Source organism: Onychomys torridus, chromosome 7 (genome assembly GCF_903995425.1).
Source record: "Onychomys torridus chromosome 7, mOncTor1.1, whole genome shotgun sequence".
Taxonomy (NCBI): Eukaryota; Metazoa; Chordata; class Mammalia; order Rodentia; family Cricetidae; genus Onychomys; species Onychomys torridus.
In genome coordinates, this window is record NC_050449.1 from 102,171,717 (window position 1) to 102,190,367 (window position 18,651).

Genomic DNA, 18,651 nt, shown 5'->3' on the forward strand with positions numbered 1-18,651 from the left:
ATACTTGGTCCCTAGTTGGCAGAACTATTTTGGAAGGATTAAGAGGTGTGGCCTTGTTGGAGGTGGTGTGTTATTATGAGCTTTAAGGTTTCAAAAGATTTGTGCCATGCCCAGTGAGCCTCTGCCTCCTATTTACAGATCAAGCTGTGAGCCCTTAGCTGTCCTGCCTCCATGCCTTGTCATATTGACTCTAATCCTCTAAATCCATAAGCCCAATTAAACTTTTTTGAGGGGGAGGGCTTCAAGACAGGGTTTCTCAGTGTATGTAGCCCTAGCTGTCCTGGAACTCACTCTGTAGACCTCAGACTTAGAGATCCACCTGCCTCTGTCTCCCGAGTGCTGGAATTAAAAGCATGCACTACCACCACCCTGCTTTTAATAATTATTTTGATTTCTTTTTAAGATTTATTTGTATGTGTATTGGTGTCTAGTCTGAACGTATGTCTGGGTGAAGGTACCATATCCCCTGGAACTGAAATTAGACAATTGTGAGCTGCCATGTGGTTGCTGGGAATTGAACCCAGGTCCTCTGGAAGAACAGCCAGTGCTCTTAACTGCTGAGCCATCTCCCCAGCTTATATACCCCAATTTTAAAAAATGGTATGAAGTAAAAAGGCTAAGAATTCAAAAGAGAGCAAAGCAAGGCGGGCGGTATAAGGGAAGGCTGAAGGAAGAAGGAAATGGGAAAATCATATTACAGTCTCAAAAAATAAAAAATTTCAAAGAGGCTTTTTTTTTTTCAAGACAGGGTTTCTCTGTGTCGCCCTGGCTGTCCTGGAACTTGTTTTGTAGACCAGGTTTGCCTCAAATTCAGAGATCCACCTGCCTCCACTACTACTTGGCTTTAAAGGTGCTTTTTTATCCAGAAAAGCAACGCTCTTCATCTGAGCACAGCTTCTGCAGCGATAAGCACGGAGAGGTGGGCAGCTGCCCGCAGCTGCCCGCACAGCCCGGTCAGCCTAACCAACAGAATGACAGGCACCACGGCCAAATTGCATGTACATCTAGCCATGGGTTTTGTTTCGGAGATAGGGTCTCCTGACATAGCCTTGGTCATTCTATAGACCAGGCTGGCCTCGAACTCAGATCTGCCTGCCTCTGCCTCCTAGGTGCTGGGATTAAGGTGTGCAACACCTTATCTGGCCTCATCACTTCTTAGCAACACTAAAATCACCAGTCTGGTCTTGCAAACAGAGGTTTATTATAGTGAGGAAGAGGACACGCAGCCCATTCAGTTAGTTTTCAAGAGCAGACTTTCAAAACATATGCCATCATAAAACAGCAGTTGGGGCTTTTTGTCACCACTCGAATTATGCTCACATTATCACACAGTGTTTTGGGAGCCATGCTGCCAAGGGGGAAAAAAAACAAGACGTCAGTCAGAGCACAGATGGGAGAGGGGTACCAACTGATAACGGTTCTTTAGTCACATGCCTACTTCTTCAAAACTTTCAAGCATTTATTTATTTATTCACAGTGTGTGTGTGTGTGTGTGTGTGTGTTACAGAATAACCTGTGGGAATCAACTCACTCAACTCAGGTTGTCGGGCTTGGAGGCAGCTACCGTAACCACTAAGCCGTCTCAGGTTATTTTTGTGTAACTGCACACACTGGCAAAGGTAGACTGTCAGTCACAGTGTGAGTGCTGAGCCCAGCTTTCTGTGATAGACTTCTACAGTTCTCGGTTCCTTGATAGGTTATCTAAGCGTAACAAAGAGAAGCCTGGGGTGATACCACATGCCTCCAATCCCATCAATTTAGAACAGACATGAGTTTGAGGCAGTTTGAGGTTAGTCTAGGCTACATAGTGAAACCTTGTCTCAAAAACAAACAAAAAAGACTTTTGATTTATAAATTAATTTAAAATTGAATTCTGCCCTTGGTCTACTCAAAGTGAATATAGCAAAAGCAGCAACACCTTCCTTCCCATTAGGTGATATGGAGATGGTAGGGCGCGGGATGTCAGTCATTCTCATTCCTTATTAATGAGGGGCACATTTATTCTGCTCTCTCGGGAGCTCATAAATGTCAGACCTGCCCTGGGCCAGTCCAGGTCCACAGCTCTCCTGCTCCTGGCCTGTCATCCATCTCTTCCCCTGCACTAAGGTGAGTAAAAATGGCAACCCCCACCTCTCCCTCCCTTTACCAGGCATGTTGAGATCACACCAAAATTCCCTAAAGTTTTGGGGTAAAGCTCATTAGCAGAACACATACTTTACATGTGCAAGGTCGGGGATTCACTCCCCCAGTACAAGAAAGACAAAATGCCTCCCCAAATTGGGAAATCCATGGAGTCAAAAGCTGATCCAGCCCAAACACATTAAATTTCAAACATCTACACTAGATACACCATAACCAAATTTCTGAAAACTGAACAAAAGGGGCTGGAGAGATGTCTCAGCGGTTAAGAGCACTGGCTGTTCTTCCAGAGGTCCTGAGTTCAATTCCCAGCAAACACATGGTGGTTCCCAACCATCTGTAATGAGATCTGGCGCCCTCTTCTGGCCTGCAGGCTACATGCAGACAGAACACTGTATACATAATAAAATCTTAAAAACCTGAACAGAAGTCGGGCAGTAGTGCACCCACCTTTAATCCTAGCACTGTGAAGGCAGAGGCGGCAGGTCTCAGAGTTCAAGGTCAGCCTGGTCTGTAGAGTGAGTTCCAGGACTACAAAGAAACCCTGTTGTGAGAGAGGGGGCAGATAGAGGGGGACAACGTACGACACTTAACAAAACACTTGGAGTCACAGGGACAGTACATCTGGATTACACCTGGATCTACAGAATGACAGACTCAGTGACAATAGCTCTCTCAGTACATCATAGAAGGCAGAAGGACATAGTAAAGCCCTTTTCAAATACTGAAAGAGAATAAACTAACACCAGTTAAAAGACTGGTACTGAGTGGGGCAGAAGGATCAGGAGTTCAAGGCAAGCTTTAGACAAAGATTTAGGCTAGCCTTGGCTACACAGCAAGTTCAAGGCCAGCCTGAGGTATACAAGATATTTCAAAACAACACACACACACACACACACACACACACACACACACACACACACACTTTAAATAGCGAAGGCCTTCTGGACCAAAACAACTAGAGGTATCACAATACCAGATCTTAAAACATGTCACACAAAGCTACTCTGATCAAAGCAGAATGGCATGCCATATAAACAAAAAACCCAAGAGCATGAAGAGAAACTCCACAGAGTGGGGGAAAAAATCTTTTGAAGTAAGGTTTCACTATATAGCCCAAGTTATCGTTGAATTTGAATGTAGCCCAGGCTGGTTTCAAACTTGAGGTAATCCTCTTGCCTTAGTCTCCCAAGTGCTATAATTATAAGTGTGTGCTACCATAGCCAGGAGGAGAAAATATCTTTAAGTCATACATGCAATATGAATTATATTGTTTTTTTTTAAATAAGATTTTATTTATTTATTATATACACAGAAGAGGGTGCCAGATCTCATTACAGATGGTTGGGAACCACCATGTGTTTGCTGGGAATTGAACTCAGGACCTCTGGTAGAACAGCCAGTGCTCTTAACCTCTGAGACATCTCTCCAGCCCCCCCAAAATTATATTGTTAAATTGTCATGTGCTGTTGATCCTTATTGAAAATGTACTCTGGGCTGGGAGGTGGTGGTGCACACCTTTAATCCCAGCACTCAGGAGGCAGAGGCAGGTGGATCTCTGAGTTTGAGGCCAGCCTGGGCTACAGAGTGAGTTCCAGAACAGCCAGGGCTACACAGAGAAACCCTGTCTCGGAAAACCAAAAAACCAATTCAAGGCAAACGTTTTCCCCTCCTCTTTTGGAGATTAGGGGTGGGGCGGGGGTGTTTTACTAAATTGTCCAAGATGGCCTAAAACTTGCAATCAAAACTTGCCTCAGTGCTGGGATTGGTGCATGTACCACCACACCTTGCTCACTGAAAATAATTTGGATTAAGATAAGTAAAACTTAAGGGAAATATTAACCAAATGGAGATAAAGACAACTATTGAATGAAAAAACCCAAGTAGGTACTGAACTCAGAGTCCATCCTGCCAAGGGCCTATGAAGGCACAGTCTCCTCACTTGTACTGTGAGATTGAAACTGTTGACATGTAGCTGTGTGTGCCAAGATCATAAGAACTATCAATTCTCTTTTCCTGAGACAGGGTGTTTGTGTAACAGCTCTCTGGCTGTCCTGGAACTCACTCTGTAGACCAGGCTGGCCTCGAATTCACAGAGATCCATCTGCTTCCGCCTCCTGAGTGCTGGGATTAAAGACGTGCACCACAACTGTCTGGCTTTCTTTTTAAAGACAGTCTCTCTCTATAGCCCCGACTGTCCTGGGACTGGATATGTAGCCCAGGCTGGCCTAGAACTGACAAAAGATCCATCTGCCTCTGCCTCCCAGTGTGGGATCAAAGGTGTGCGTTATGCTTTTCTTTTTTGAGATGGTTTTGCAATTAACCCAGACTGTCCCCCAAACTCCCTAAGCAACCAACGACGATGACCTTGAACTTCCCGATCCTCCACACACCCACACAGCATAATACCTGGTTTTATGTGATGCTGGGATCTTAAACCCAGTCAGATCTTTTTACAGAAAGTATGTTTTTTTCTTTTTTTAAAAAATGCATTTTTATGCAGCAGTTTCTTTTTAATTAAGGTAAAATTTAAGTCGCAAAGCAGAGCTTACCTTTGTCGCCCCATATGTCTCGTGTTTTGTAGGTGGTAACACTTCTTGAGGTATGGAGTACTCTCCTCCCACATGTATACCTCCAAAGAGCCATCTATATATGTGACGATGACACGGAGGGGATCCTTCAGAAGACACCCAGATGTGAGTGGACAGGAGTCAAGATTGGGTCAAAATACAGGGAAAGAGCCAAGGAGGCCATCAGGAAAGGCCTTCGCTGAGCAAGCCCGGCACTCTGAGCACCGTTCCTTGAGCCCACGTAAGGGTGGAAGGGTCAGAAAGTTGACTTCCAGCCTCTGCACGTGCACGTGCGTGCACACACCTAACAGTAACAAGTTAAAAAATGTAAATTTAGCCGGGTGGTAGTAGCATATGCCTTTAATCTCAGCACTCTGGAGGCAGAGGCAGGTGGATTTCTTTGAGTTTGAGGCCAGCCTGGTCTACAAAGTGAGTTCCAGGACAGCCAGGGCTACACAGAGAAACCCTGTCTTGAAAGAAATAAAAAGAAAATAAAAACAAACAAAAAATCCTAGAAAGGAAGCATACCAAACATACCACCAGTAATCTTATGATCTCTGCTGGGTAGTCTTGAAATCTCTGCAACTGGAAGCCATTCATGCTGTAGACTAATAGAGATGTCCCACTTGAACACACAATCACATCCTTCTCACTGACTCCCATCCATTCTGGGCTTTCTATGTCATTTGGCAACGTGAAGCTTGCTACTAGGCGTGCTGTTCCATACAAAACACACACAAAACACACGGGCAATTTTTGAATCATTTAAGTCAGAGCAAAAAAAAATTTTTTTTTTTTTTTTTTTAATGTGGAGCTGAGGATCAAACCCAGGGCCTTGTGCTTGCTAGGCAAGCGCTCTACCACTGAGCTAAATCTCCAACCGAGCAAAATTCTTAATGCTGAGTGAAAAGCATACCCCTACTTCCATGGGACTCTAGTTTGGTAAGAGACCATGAAGACAGTCCAGTGGACTGACCATGTCCTCGACCATGGAAAGGCAGGCTATGATGCAGTGACAGTGTGGACAATCAGTAATAGCTCAAGCACTGGAAAGACACCTGTACTGGGAAAGGACATTAGAACCCAGGCCCTAACCCATAATAGAAACGGAAACATGTTTGAGCAGGGAGAGTGTAGTGGCCAGGTGAGGTCACCAAACAGGCATTCACAGTTAGTTAAGGAGCCCTTCTGCTTCCTTTACAAAGACTTCCATCACCACAAGGTGACAGACGCCTTTAATCCCAGAGTCTAGTGGATCTCTGAGTTCAAGGCCAGCCTGATCTATAGTTCGAGTTCCAGCACAGCCAGGGCTATAGAGAAACCCTACCTCAAAACACAAAACAAAGTTATGCATTTGTGGCTTAATATGAGTACTTGTGGGAGAGGAGAAAATAGTGTTTCTTTTAAAAATTGTTTTTACATGATTATTATGTTTGTGTAGGTGTTCATGCCACGAGTACACATGTGGAGATCAGGGGACACATGTTGAGGGACATAGTTCTCTCTCTCCCTTCCACCATGTGGGACCCTAGGAATTAAACAAAATTGTCAGGCTTCATAGTTAACTGTCCCTATCTCTAAGCCACTCTTTCTCAACCTTCCTAACACTGTGACTCTTTAATACAGTTCCTCATGTTGTGGGGACCCCATAAAGCCAATTTCACTGCTACATCATAACTGATTTTTCAGTCATAATGTAAATATTTGGAGATAGAGGTTTGTCAAAGGGGTCATGACCCACAGGCTGAGAACCACTGCTCTAGGCCATTTTTGCCAATCCCACAATATAGACTTTTTTTTTTTTTTTTTTTTGGTTTGGTTTTGTTGTTTTTTGAGACAGGGTTTCTCTGTGTAATAGCCCTGGCTGTCCTGGAACTTGCTTTGTAGAGAGGCTGTTATTGAACTCACCTGCCTCTGCCTTCAGAGTGCTGGGATTAAAGGTGTGCACCAGCACTGGACTTTTTAATTTTTTAACCATCATTAGAGTGTGTGTATCTGTGTGCATGAATGTGCACACGCTAAGCCATCTCACCAGCCTGATCTTTGTTTCTGAGACACACCTCTATGAAGCTTTTCAGCCTCAGTCTCCTGATTTGGGACATGTGCTTGAGAAATTTCTAAGGTGGTGAGGTTTACCTTTAGCATTTATTCCGTTCTCAGTCCTTTCCAGTTCTATGTCAAATGTGACAAATCTCGAGACTTTATAGGGCCCTCTCTGGGACAGCAACGTTATCCTGTCTTCCCTCCGTGGGGTCCAGAAGGCTCTGAAGCTTAATGTATAGTTGATAATGGTACACACAGGGGTGGGGTACTCTGACGGCCTCAGCAAGCTGTTCAGGAGAAACACCTGCAGAGAGAGCATGGTGTGGCGGTGTCAGTGAAGGGTGACGCTGCAGCTTCTGGCATCTGTGCAACTCCAGCAAAGGACTTGAGGAAGAAGCACCCACGCGGCTGCCTCTGTCCTTCACTGCAGACAGGGCTGAGCAGTCATTGCTCCCACTTAATGTGGGAGGAACTCACGGTCTTCCTGTCTCTCCTGCCATTTTCTGAGACACAGATAGAATAGAGTCCCTGACCCAGGTCAAAGTGCAACTCAGTCAGCCTCGCACAATGGACTCCTGGACAGACAGAAGTACAAGTTTCTGTGCAGAGGACTAGTCCAGGGCTGTTGGATGGTTTTGTTTTTTGTTTTTTTTGTTTTTTTTGTTTTAAATGAGGAGGCATTGAGACTGTCTTACTGTAACCCAGGCTGGCTCTCAAAGTACAGCAACATACAGAAGCAAATAAATATGCATGGGCCCTGAGGAAGTACTTGGCCTTGGAGCAGACCATCTGCCTCCCAGTGCCTCTGAGCTAGGCCCCAGAGAGCAGGGAGTAAAGAGGGAATGGAGTATGAAGAGTACTGGGTATGTGTGGGTCCTCTTTTTCCCCTCCATCCATTGTGGGCCAGAAGGGCAGAAGTGGCAAGCAGGGCCTTGTCCCGCCTGTGAGCATGGCAGAAATAGCCTTCCTGGGGACTGCTTTAGTGTCACAGCTCAGCTTTATTCCAGAGCACAGGAAATATACAGGGTGGGGCAGTGGCTGGGGCATCACCCAGTTTGCACTAGACAGCATGCTCCTATCATAAGACTCCAAACGTGGCAGCAGGGTCCTAGCATAAAGCTCCTACCACCATGTCTGATTACCATATGGGCAGCAGGAGGGAAGCTTCTGCCAGGGACTGTCAAGGGTCACACCTGAGATAAGTCAGGCATCCCTGCTTATTCTCCATATAAGGTTAGGTGGAGAGCAGGAAGCCTTCGCTGGGGGGGGTGGGGGGAGGGATGGGGAGGGATGAGGAGGGGGAGGGGGAGGTGTCCTCCATATTGTGCCCAGCTTGGAGAGATATGCCAGGCCATGATAGACTGCAACATGTGACCAGCAGGGCCTCCCAACATATGGTGGCACAGTCTGAAATCCAGCACTAGAGGTGGATTCCTGGGGAAGGTAGGAATGTAGTCCATCGACAGGAAGATTGCTGTGAATTCAGGGCCAGCAAAGTAAAGAAGGTTTCCAGGGGGCCTTATTCCACCTGCCTTTGGCTGAACCAGGTCCCAAGGACACTTCACTAACAGACATTTGCCATTGGGAGTGGGCATGACTGCTTCCCAGTACATCCCAACTGTGGGGACGACTTCTGCTTGTGGTGGGGATCAGAAGAGAGGGGCAATCTGCTTGGTCCTCCCCGAGGCCTGGACCTTCCTTGACTCTCCCCGCCCTGGAGTTGAAGTTGCTGGAACAGACCTACCTTTGGCAGGACATGTGGGTGCTTCTTATTCAGGAAGACCCATTTCCTCTGAGGAGAGCAGCTGAGTTGGTTAACAGCAAATGCAAATGCATGGACTCTAGAAATAAGGTGTAAGTCAGGAATCCTAAATGTGTGGAGGTTACCGGAAATGTCACCAGCCTGAAATCAAAGGACCACAGCCGATCAGTAGGAAAACCGGAAGTATGAAGGACGCGGCACTACCAGCTCTGAGAAGCATTGGCCTGCCTCCAGAGAGGTTGAGATGATCCGTCCCATGGAGTAAGACTCTCCAGAGCCCGGATGGAAAGACAGCTCAGTGGGTAAGTGCCTGCTCCCGTGTCTCACCCTTGCTGGCTCCAAGGGGTCCAAAGCTCTCTCTTAGACTCTGTGGGCACCTGTACTCACATGCACACACCCACACAGTCAGTAACTAAAAATACAGCTTTTAAAAATGAGACCTTCTGGGGCTGGAGAGGTGGTGCAGAGGTCTTCCCCCCTTCCTTTCCTTCTCTCTCTCTCTCTCTCTCTCTCTTTCTCTCTCTCTCTCTCTCTCTTTCTCTCTCTCTCTCTCTCTCTTCCCCCTCCCTCTCCTCTTCCCCCTCCCTCTCCTCTACCCCCTTCCCTCTCCTCTACCCCCCTCCCTCTCCTCTACCCCCCTCCCTCTCCTCTACCCCCCTCCCTCTCCTCTACCCCCCTCCCTCTCCTCTACCCCCCTCCCTCTCCTCTACCCCCCTCCCTCTCCTCTACCCCCCTCCCTCTCCTCTACCCCCTCCCTCTCCTCTACCCCCCTCCCTCTCCTCTACCCCCCTCCCTCTCCTCTACCCCTCCCTCTCCTCTCCCCCCTCCCTCTCCTCTACCCCCCTCCCTCTCTCTCCTCTCCCCCCCCTCCTCCCTCTCTCCTCCCCCCTCCCTCTCTTTCATCCTAGTCCTGGGGAAGCAGAGGCAGGTGGACCTCTGGGTTCAAGGCCACCCTGGTCTACATAGTGAGTTCCAGGACAGCCAGGGCTATACAGAGAAACCGTTTCAAGACCCAAAACCAAACCCAAACAAAGAACTTTTGTAGGGCATGGTAGCGTATGTCTTTAACCCCACCACTCAGGAGGTAGAGCCAGGCTGATCTTTTGAAGAGTTTGAAGATAGCATGATCTACACAGTGACTTCTAGGCCAGCCAGGACTACATCATGAGACTTTTACTAAAAAACACACATATGAGAGAGATTTTCTAAGCCCTAAAACACTCTTCCCCAAGGCCTCACTTGAGTATCAACATTATCCTTTTTTCCTTAGTATCTGATAAAATTCGTATTTTTCTCTCCACTGTCTCTGTCCAAGTTATGGACTCCACAATAATAAACATTTGAAAGAAGTAAAAATGTGAAATCATTTAGAAAAATTGTGTTATATGTGTGTATGTGTATGTAGATATGCATACCTGTGCATACATGGAGGCCAGAGAAGAATGTCAGAAACCCTGTTCTATCACCCTCCACCTCATTCCCTTGAGATAGTCTTATTGAACCTGGAGCTAGGCTGGCTAGCAGCCAGCAAGCCCCAGTTTGCTGTGGAACAATCCTTTTCTATACTATGAATATGTATGACTCTCATTGGTTAAAAAGCTGACAGATTGGTAGGTAGGCAGGAAGTTTGGCAGAAAAAGCCAACTGAGAATGATGGGAAGGAGGGTGGAATCTTGAGAAATGCCAGCTGCCGAGCAAGCAGGACATATAGAAAATAAGGTAACAAGCCATGAGCCACTTGGCATAGCATAAATAGAAATATGGACTAATTTAAATGTAAGAGTTAGCTAGTAACAAGCCTGAGCTATTGGCTGAGCATTTGTAAATAATATTAAACCCCTGACTTGTTATTTGGGAGGAAGCAGTCAGGACAGGGAATGTCCATTTATACCAGTCACCCTTTTGTTTCCAACCCCAACAACACTGGGGTTGCTGGCACATTTAACTACATCCCACTTTTTATGTGAGTGCCAGGGATTTGAACTCAGGTCTTCATGCTTACACAGGAAACATTCCTATCCATTGAGCTATCTCTCCCTAGGCCCCTAGGAATTTTTTTTTATTGTTTTTAAAAGAATTGCTTAGGAGCAGAGTGAGGGTGGCACATGCCTTTAATCCTAACACTTGAGAGACAGAGGCAGGCAGCTCTCTGAGTTTGATGTTAGTCTGGTCTACCAAGCAAGTTCTAGGACAGCAAGGCTGCACAAAGAGACTCTGACTCAAAACCACCACTACCACCCCTCCAAAAAAAAAAAAATGGCTAAGGAAATGTATACGAGGTTAGAGCAAAGGCATGGTCATTTTTTGGTTTTATTTGTTTTTTTGAAACAGGGTTTCTCTGTGTAGCTTTGGAGCCTGTCCAGGAACTCACTCTGTAGACCAGGCTGGCCTCGAACTCACAGAGATCTGCCTGCCTCTGCCTCTTGAGTGTGCCACCACCACCTGACTAGTGGACATTTTTAAAAAAATTTTCTTTATTTATGAACATTGGTGTTTTGCCTACATGTATGTATGTCCTTGTGAGAGTGTTGTGTCTCCTGAAATTGAGGTTACAGACAGGTGTGAGCTGCCATGTGGGTGCTGGGAATTGAACCCAGGGCCTCTGCGAGAGCAGCTAGTGCTCTTAACTGCTGAGCCATCTCTCCAGTCCCCATAGTGGACATTTCTATAGCCATTATTTATTGGTGTATTGTGATTGACTCTCAGGGTTTGCAGAGATGACTCCAGGAGGCCGAATTGAGATTTGACAGTAATGGAGCCTCAAATTAGCAAGTGTTTTGTACTGTATGCCCACTCTAGATTTGGGGATCACTTACCAAGACGATTGGGCCATCTTTTGTAAGGACAGCTTTCAGTGACTGACAGGGCGAGAACATGCTGTTGGTTGCCAGAGCATCTTTGTCATAACAGTTCCACACTTTGATGGTCGCTTCCATATCCACAGTGATAGCAAGGCACAGCTCTGGGAGGGTGGCCAGTTTCATGATAATGGCAGGCTGTACTGGGCTTGCCCAGGTCACGACACCCTAGGGGACAAGAGCAGCATGTGTCTGAGGAACTATTTCCATTGCTTCCACCCACCAACTTTATTTGGAAGCCTTTTGCTTATAAGAAAAGGATACAAAAATTCTAAGCCTCTCTAGCTGGCCATGTGGCGCACGCTATCACCCCAGCCTAGGGAAGGAGAGGCAGGAGGGGCACTGCAAGTTTAGGCCAGCCTGGGCTACAATATCAAGACCAGTTGGGGCTATACTACAAGACTATCTCAAAAAAGAACAACAGACACAACAAAAAAGAAAAATATAAACATCTAGCAGGAGCAGACAGGAAAACAGGACCATATGCACTATGCTCAGAGGCAAGCATTCACTACACAGACTGCCTCCCAAGTGCCGGGATTAAAGGTGTGCACCACCATCACCCCGCTACCAAACTCCTTCTGTGAAGCTATTATCACCACTCAATACCAAAGCTACATAAAAAACAAACAAAAAATAGCAAAGGCAAAGTAACAACCAATCCCCCTGATAAATACAGAAATTCTCAACCAAATACTTGTGAACTGAATTCAAGAGTACACCAGGGGGCTGGAAAAATGGCTCAGTGATTATGAGAATCTACTATTCTTCCAAAAGGCTCAAGTTCAGTTTCCAGCTCCCACCTAGGGTGGTCATAATTTCCTGTAACTTCAGCTCCAGGGTAGCCAATGCCCTCTTCTGGATCTACAGGTACCTGCACTTGTGTGCATATACTTCCCCTTCCCATATAAACAATTTAAAAATAATAAAAACAAATCTTAAACCGGGCAGTGTCAGTGCACGCCTTTAATCCCAGCACTCAGTAGGCAGAGGGAAGTGGATCTCTGTGAGTTCAAAGCCAGCCTGGTCTACAGGGTGAGTTCCAGGATAGCTAGGGCTGTTACACAGAAAAACCTTGTCTTGAAAAACCAAAAAATAATTTTTAAAAACTTAAAAAAGAATATACCAAGCTGAGCGGTGGTGATGACCCACGCCTTTAATCCAAGCACTTGGGAAGCAGAGCCAGGTAGATCTCTTGAATTCAAGGTCAACCTGGTCTACAAAGTGGGTTCCAAGACAGCCAGGGCTACACAGAGAAACCCTGTCTCTAGGAAAAAAAGGAAAAAGAAGGAGCATACCAAAAAGATCACTCACCATGACCAAGCTGGCTTTATTACAAAGGTGCAGGCATGGTTTAATATATGTAAAAACAATGTTATACATTACATCAACAGACTCAAGGATAGAAATCGAATGACAATAGGTGCAGGAAAGGACAAATCCCACATCTCCCAAGTCCTGAAGGAACAGAACAGAAGGAACACATTTCAGCACAGTGGCGGCCTTACTTGATCAACTGCCCTCGTCAGTTTTTGTTTTTGTTCTTCTTGGCGGCCATTTTGTGGGTGAGTGCGCGTGTGGATGTAGGGTGAACTTAACACAAGCTGGAGCTATCTGAGAAGAGGAACCGCAACTGAGAAAACATCTCCGTTAGAGTGCTTCTAAGCAAGTCTGTAGGGCATTTTCCTAATTAATCAACATGAGAGGACTTGGCACGGAGGGTGGTGCCGCTCCTGGGCAGGTAGTACTGGGTGGTAGAAGAAAGAGCTGAGCAAGCCATGGAGAGGGAGCCAGTACGGAGTGGCCCTTCTCTGCCTCTGCTTCAGCTCCTGCCTCAGCCTCCTGAAAGTCTAAGCCATGAGCTCTTCCTCCCCAAGCTGCTTCGGTCACTGTCTTTATCACAGTAACAGAAAGCACACTCGCACACAAACCCGGAGCCAACCTATGTTAAATAGTAAATGTTAGGTCTCAGACTGTCCAGGGATGCAGAGATGAGCTCAGGCTGGGCCATAGGACTTCTGGTGGTTAGAGAAAAGCTAACACTCGCCAGGAACTTCTGAAACCAGCTCCCATCTGCCAAAAGGAGCTACTTCCTGCTGGTTGAAGGGGTATACAGCTCCACTGACATACTTACGACTGCATATCAAAGTGGCCCCCAGGCTCCCTCGGCCCCTCTCACAAGTACTTGTTCTAGATTCCAAAGCCTCCATGCAGTCTCCCAGGCCTTCCCTCTCACAGCTACTCGCCCCATAACTCACTGCTCTCTCGTTATTTGTTCTCACTGGGCTCCGTTCTCGGTCTCCTGCTATCTCCACCATCTCTCCGGTTCTCCCGCTTCCCTAGTTCTGGCCAAGTCCAGTCTGCTGGCCATGTCCAGTCTATTTCTTTCTCTTTCTGCTCTGGACTCTTCCAGATGTGTCTGGCTGTTCTCTCATATCTACAGTAAAAACTGTAATCATGTCTTGGAGTGATCACGCTGGCAGTTTCTTTACTGTACCCTCCTGGATTCAGAAAAAAACAACCTCAAAGCATTTAGAGAACATCAGAAACAAGACACTCTTACTCCACTCTTAAGACAATACAGTATTGTTCTAGTTAGAGCAACAAACCAAGAGAAGCAAACGAAAGGGATGCCAGTAGGACAGGAGAAGTTAAAGAAACCTTATTTGAAAACGCTGATGCTGTACTTAAGAGATTCTGAAGACTCCACCGGAGAACTCTTTCTTTCTTTCTATTTTATTTGCATTGATGCTTTTGCCTTCATGTATGTCTGTGTGAGGCTGTCAGATCTTGGAGTTACAGACAGCTGTCAGCTGCCATGTGGGTGTTGGGAATTGAACCCGTGTCCTCTGGGAGAGCAGTCAGTGCTGAGCCATCTCTCCAGCCCCCAGGAGAACTTTTAAGACTGATAAGTTTCCAGCAAATTGACAGGCTGCAAAATTAACATAAAACAAAAACAAACTAGGGGCCTTCCCATTACCAATAAACAAAGTGAAGGAGCAACCAGGGAAGCAATCAGGGCCACAGCAGCCTCAGAACAAGAACAAAACCCTGGAGCAAGGGGCGTCAGTGATGGGTCAGCCATAGAGAGCAACCACTGCTCTTGCAGAGGACCCCAGCTGCGTTTCCAGAGTCTATACAATATCTCACAGTCACTTGTAACAAATGAACACTCTCTGGGCTCTGCTGGCCCACCAGCCATAAACTCTCACGGGCACATATGCATATAAAATAAAAAATAATTATTTAAAAAATGAAAACTTTAAGACACTGAGAGGCACTGGAGGATGATTCAGCGGGGAACCCGGTTCAGTGCCCAGCACCCACAGTTTACAACCATCTGTAACTCCAGTTCTAAGGGACCTGACACCCTCCGGTGACCTTCACTGGCACTGGGCACACATGTGGTGTGTGTATATTCAGGGAAAAACACTCCTACATATAAAATGAATAAATCTGGAGAAAAAAAGGGGGGGCAGAACCAGGAGTGTGGTGCACACCTTAAACCCAAGCACTGGGGAGGCAGAGGCAGGTCTATCTACATAGGGAGTTCCAGGACAGCCTGGGCTGTACAAGGAGATTCCGTCTCAAAAACAAGAAGATGAATTGAGGACTCAGGTCCAGGTCCTGGTCACGTGCTACCCCTCTGCCAGACTCACCTCTCGAATATCCCAGGTAGTAAGCCGAGTCATGGAAGTCACCACACAGACAATTGATTTTCCTTGTCCATTATATGTTAAGCCACTCCCTGAGAGATAGTACGCTGTTCCCTGAACTCCTGCAAGGAAACCCCAACATTATTTGGACACCAGAGAGTTGAGGGGTGACCCAAACCAAAACAAGGTATGTTTTCGTTTCTCTCTCTCTGTGGGAAGGCTTGGACAACAGCTGGAGAAGGATGGAGAGTCAGCCAGACAAGCCGCAGGTTGGCCTCTGGCTCAGGTATTTTTACTCTTTAATCTGTTTCTATAGATACAACACGGGTACTAGGAGCTAGGAATGTAACTCGGTCAGTAGAGTGCTAGGTTCTATTCCTCCAGTCCCATAAATCCTAATCCCAGCACTCATTTGGGGGCAGAAGGATGTGAAGTTCAGAGCCATGGTTGTTTGCTACATGAAGAGTCATTGCTGCCAGCCTATGGTACATGAGACCCTTCCTTTAAAAAACAAAAAAAACCAGCCAGGTGTGGTGGTGTACCTCCAGCCCCATCGAAGGCAAGAGGCAGATCTTGGAACATATTGAGTTCCAGGCCAGTCACAGCTATGTAGTAAGGCCTTGTCTCAAAATGAGAAAAGTTAAGACTCTTCCCATCAGGAGAATGGATTCCACAAAGTTGTCTCCTGATATACGCATGATGTGGCATATACATACATCACATATGCACACACTAAAAATTGTAAGTGTAAGAAATTTAAAGTATCTCTCCATCAGAGAACTGTCACAAGGAGGTTTTAGGGAAAGGTAAATAATAAAGCCTATGCTATTTAGTAATTTCCCCATTCAATTTTCTGTGTATTCTGGGGAGGGTGGGAAGCCTCTGGGGAAACGGAGTGATGGTGCTGGGCTGGCTTTAAGCTGTTAAGCAATCACTCTGGGTCTTCCATTCAGATCACAGGAGACAAGAAACAGGATTGGTTCCATGGCTAGACAGCAAGCCCAACCCATTAAAATTTAATGACCCTTCTATTAAATGAGAGTGTAACACTGTGTAGAATGGAAAAAATATCAAGTGGGTGTCTCTCCTAGGATACCCACGCCCATACCAAAGTCCCCAGACATTTCTTTGTAGATGAAGTCTTCTGGCTTTGCCCGAGACATAGAGTGTTCTTGCCTAGCTTTGCGAAGGAAGTACTCCTTCCACGTCTGTGCACCCAGGGTATCTAGAGATAAGTCGCAACAGAGCCATCTCTTCAGACACAGCTTCCTGCAAGGCAGTCACAACCCCAGTCAGCTCGCCTCCTCGGTTAAAGTGCATGAATTTCTCATCACATTCATCTTCCTGGGTGTATCTCACACACCAGGGGTCCAGGTGCACTTAGAAGCCACCGTCTGTGTCCCGCCCCCCCCCTCGCCCCCCCTTCCTTTCCAGACCCCATCCGGCCCCTTTCCTTACCTCCACAGGGAATTGCTGGCTGCAACCAAATTCCAGCTCTACAGGAAAGAAAGGAGTCCTTAAGCCAGCATGCTCTCATGCTCTGGGCTGGGCCCACACAGGTTCATCAAATTGAATCCCAGCTCTCCAGGCCCAGCTAGCCTAGGGAGACCTACCCCAAGCAAACACAAGTCATCTTGTGAGAGCTTGGAGGAAGGAAGACCAGTCTATTTGACATGGGAGCCTCAAGGGCCTCACATATCAGCAGCACAATTCCACACATCAGCTCGTTCCTTTCATTTAACAGAATTTTGTTGGTGTTGTTATTGTTATTGTTTTTTGAGGTAGGGTCTCTAGTAACCTAGACTGGCTTTAAATTCACTGTTTAATTAACTATGACCCAAACTCCTGATCCTCTTGCTTCCACCGCTCATGTGCTTGGATTACAGGCATTTGCCAATACTCCTGGCTCATTTAACAGGATTTGAGGTCTTATGAATGATGCTAGCATAAGCTCTCAACGTATCCCTTGGCTATTCTGCAGCTTGACACTCCATTGGTCAAGAGAAGCAAATGAGTCCCCAAGACGCTAGGGTGTCAGAGCCCAGTGGACAGGTCTGAATAAGGTAAGTTTAAGGAATGAAGGAAGGCTATGTGAGTTAGCTGGGGTAGCTAACTCTGCGGCTGGGATGAAAGGCCAATGGGGCCTTTTATAGGAATATACAAAGTGGAGGCATTCAGGCACAGAGCTGGTCAATTAGACCGCAGTGAAAAGTGGAGAGTCTTTACCTTGTTTACTTGGGCAGCCTGTAGCAAGCTGAAGGCATCCAGATAGGAGAAGATTTTCATCACCGGCACATTAGGCAAATAGATCTCCTCCATCTTATGTGGCCTAAGCCCACATTCGCTCTTCTCCTCAGCTTGCTCTGATTTTAAAGGTTTGGCCAAAGATGGCAGCATTAGCGGGGTTGCCACCTGCACCTCATCTGCACCTCATCAGGCTTTGATTGGCATGAGCTGCAGGCATGTAGACTCTCTCAGCCTGACCCCCACTCCTGTCTTCCCTGGAGCCAGATGCACACAGCTGAGAGTGTTCACACTGAAATTCACTCCATAGTGTTACTCATTGCATAGATGACCCCAACACCACCTTCCTGGATCTGTGGACCAAAGGAACATGAGCTGGGGAAGCCCTGATTGCTGATGTACTTGTCAGAACTTTCTAGAAAATATCAAGTAACACACTCATTTTCAGTGGGTTCGATTGTGTGAAGCCCATCAGGTTGCTCCAAATTACTAGCATAGGTAATCTGCTTTCCATGTTTATGTCTACCTTGAGAACAAAATTAAATTGGTAGGGCCTACTTCTCAGTGCCAATACAGTCTCTGAGACTTTGCACTTATGTATTTAGCTTTCTAGTAGAAAGGGGCACCTGAGGAAGACACCTAATGCCTGCTGCTGGCCTCTGTGCACACACATTTGAGCACACACACACACACACACACACACACATGCACTCATGCATATAGACACTTGCAAATGCACTACAAGTGAATTCCAGGCCAGCCTAGGCTAAAGAATGAGACTTTGTCTCAGAAAAAGAAAACCAAAAGCCTTGTGCTGATTTTATCCAAGCATACATTACTAATCAGAAATCAGAATTACACTCTCCTGTGCATCCATAATGTAGAGTTTGTGTCCCGGATCCTGGGTAGCTGGACTTCTTTGTCCTTTAAGACAAAAGCTCACCGGGCGGTGGTGGCGCACGCCTGTAATCCCAGCACTTGGGAGGCAGAGGCAGGCGGATCTCTGTGAGTTCGAGGCCAGCCTGGTCTACAGAGAGAGATCCAGGAAAGGCGCAAAGCTATACAGAGAAACCCTGCCTCGAAAAAAAACCAAAAAAACAGAAAGAAAAAAAAGACAAGAGCTTAAGGAATCCAGCGTTGAACTAGAGTGCACACATGCATAGACATGTGCATATATACAAACATAGACACATGCACACATACATAGACATGTGCATGTATACACACATAGACACATGCACACACATACATAGACATGTGCATATATATACACATAGACACATGCACACACATGCATAGACATGTGCATATACACACATAGACACATGCACACACATACATAGACATGTGCATATATACACACATAGACCCATGCACAC

The 18,651-nt window shown here is 46.4% G+C and overlaps 1 protein-coding gene across 1 annotated transcript; it reads right to left on the reverse strand.

Moving 5' to 3' along the window:
* Positions 1-1,242: 1,242 nt before the first annotated feature.
* Positions 1,243-17,347, reverse strand: Fbxw12 (F-box and WD repeat domain containing 12). Its single transcript, XM_036193658.1, has 10 exons — positions 17,255-17,347; positions 16,487-16,524; positions 16,137-16,297; positions 15,032-15,150; positions 11,331-11,540; positions 8,497-8,655; positions 6,846-7,056; positions 5,247-5,425; positions 4,692-4,816; positions 1,243-1,348 (listed from the first exon to the last, which is right to left on the reverse strand). Exons 1-10 carry the CDS (start codon positions 17,345-17,347, stop codon positions 1,243-1,245), a joined length of 1,401 nt encoding a protein of 466 aa, XP_036049551.1.
* Between the last annotated feature and the right edge of the window lie 1,304 nt (positions 17,348-18,651).

What these genes read in the sequence shown, in the direction of transcription:
- Fbxw12 (XM_036193658.1), bottom strand. Translation starts at nt 17,347, where the DNA reads ATGGAGGAGATCTATTTGCCTAATGTGCCGGTGATGAAAATCTTCTCC. An exon ending in AGGCTGCCCAAGTAAACAAG is followed by an intron (nt 16,525 to 17,254) that starts GTAAAGACTCTC and finishes TCTTTCCTGTAG; the next exon opens with AGCTGGAATTTGGTTGCAGC. An exon ending in ACCCACATGTCCTGCCAAAG is followed by an intron (nt 7,057 to 8,496) that starts GTAGGTCTGTTC and finishes CTCTCTCTGCAG; the next exon opens with GTGTTTCTCCTGAACAGCTT.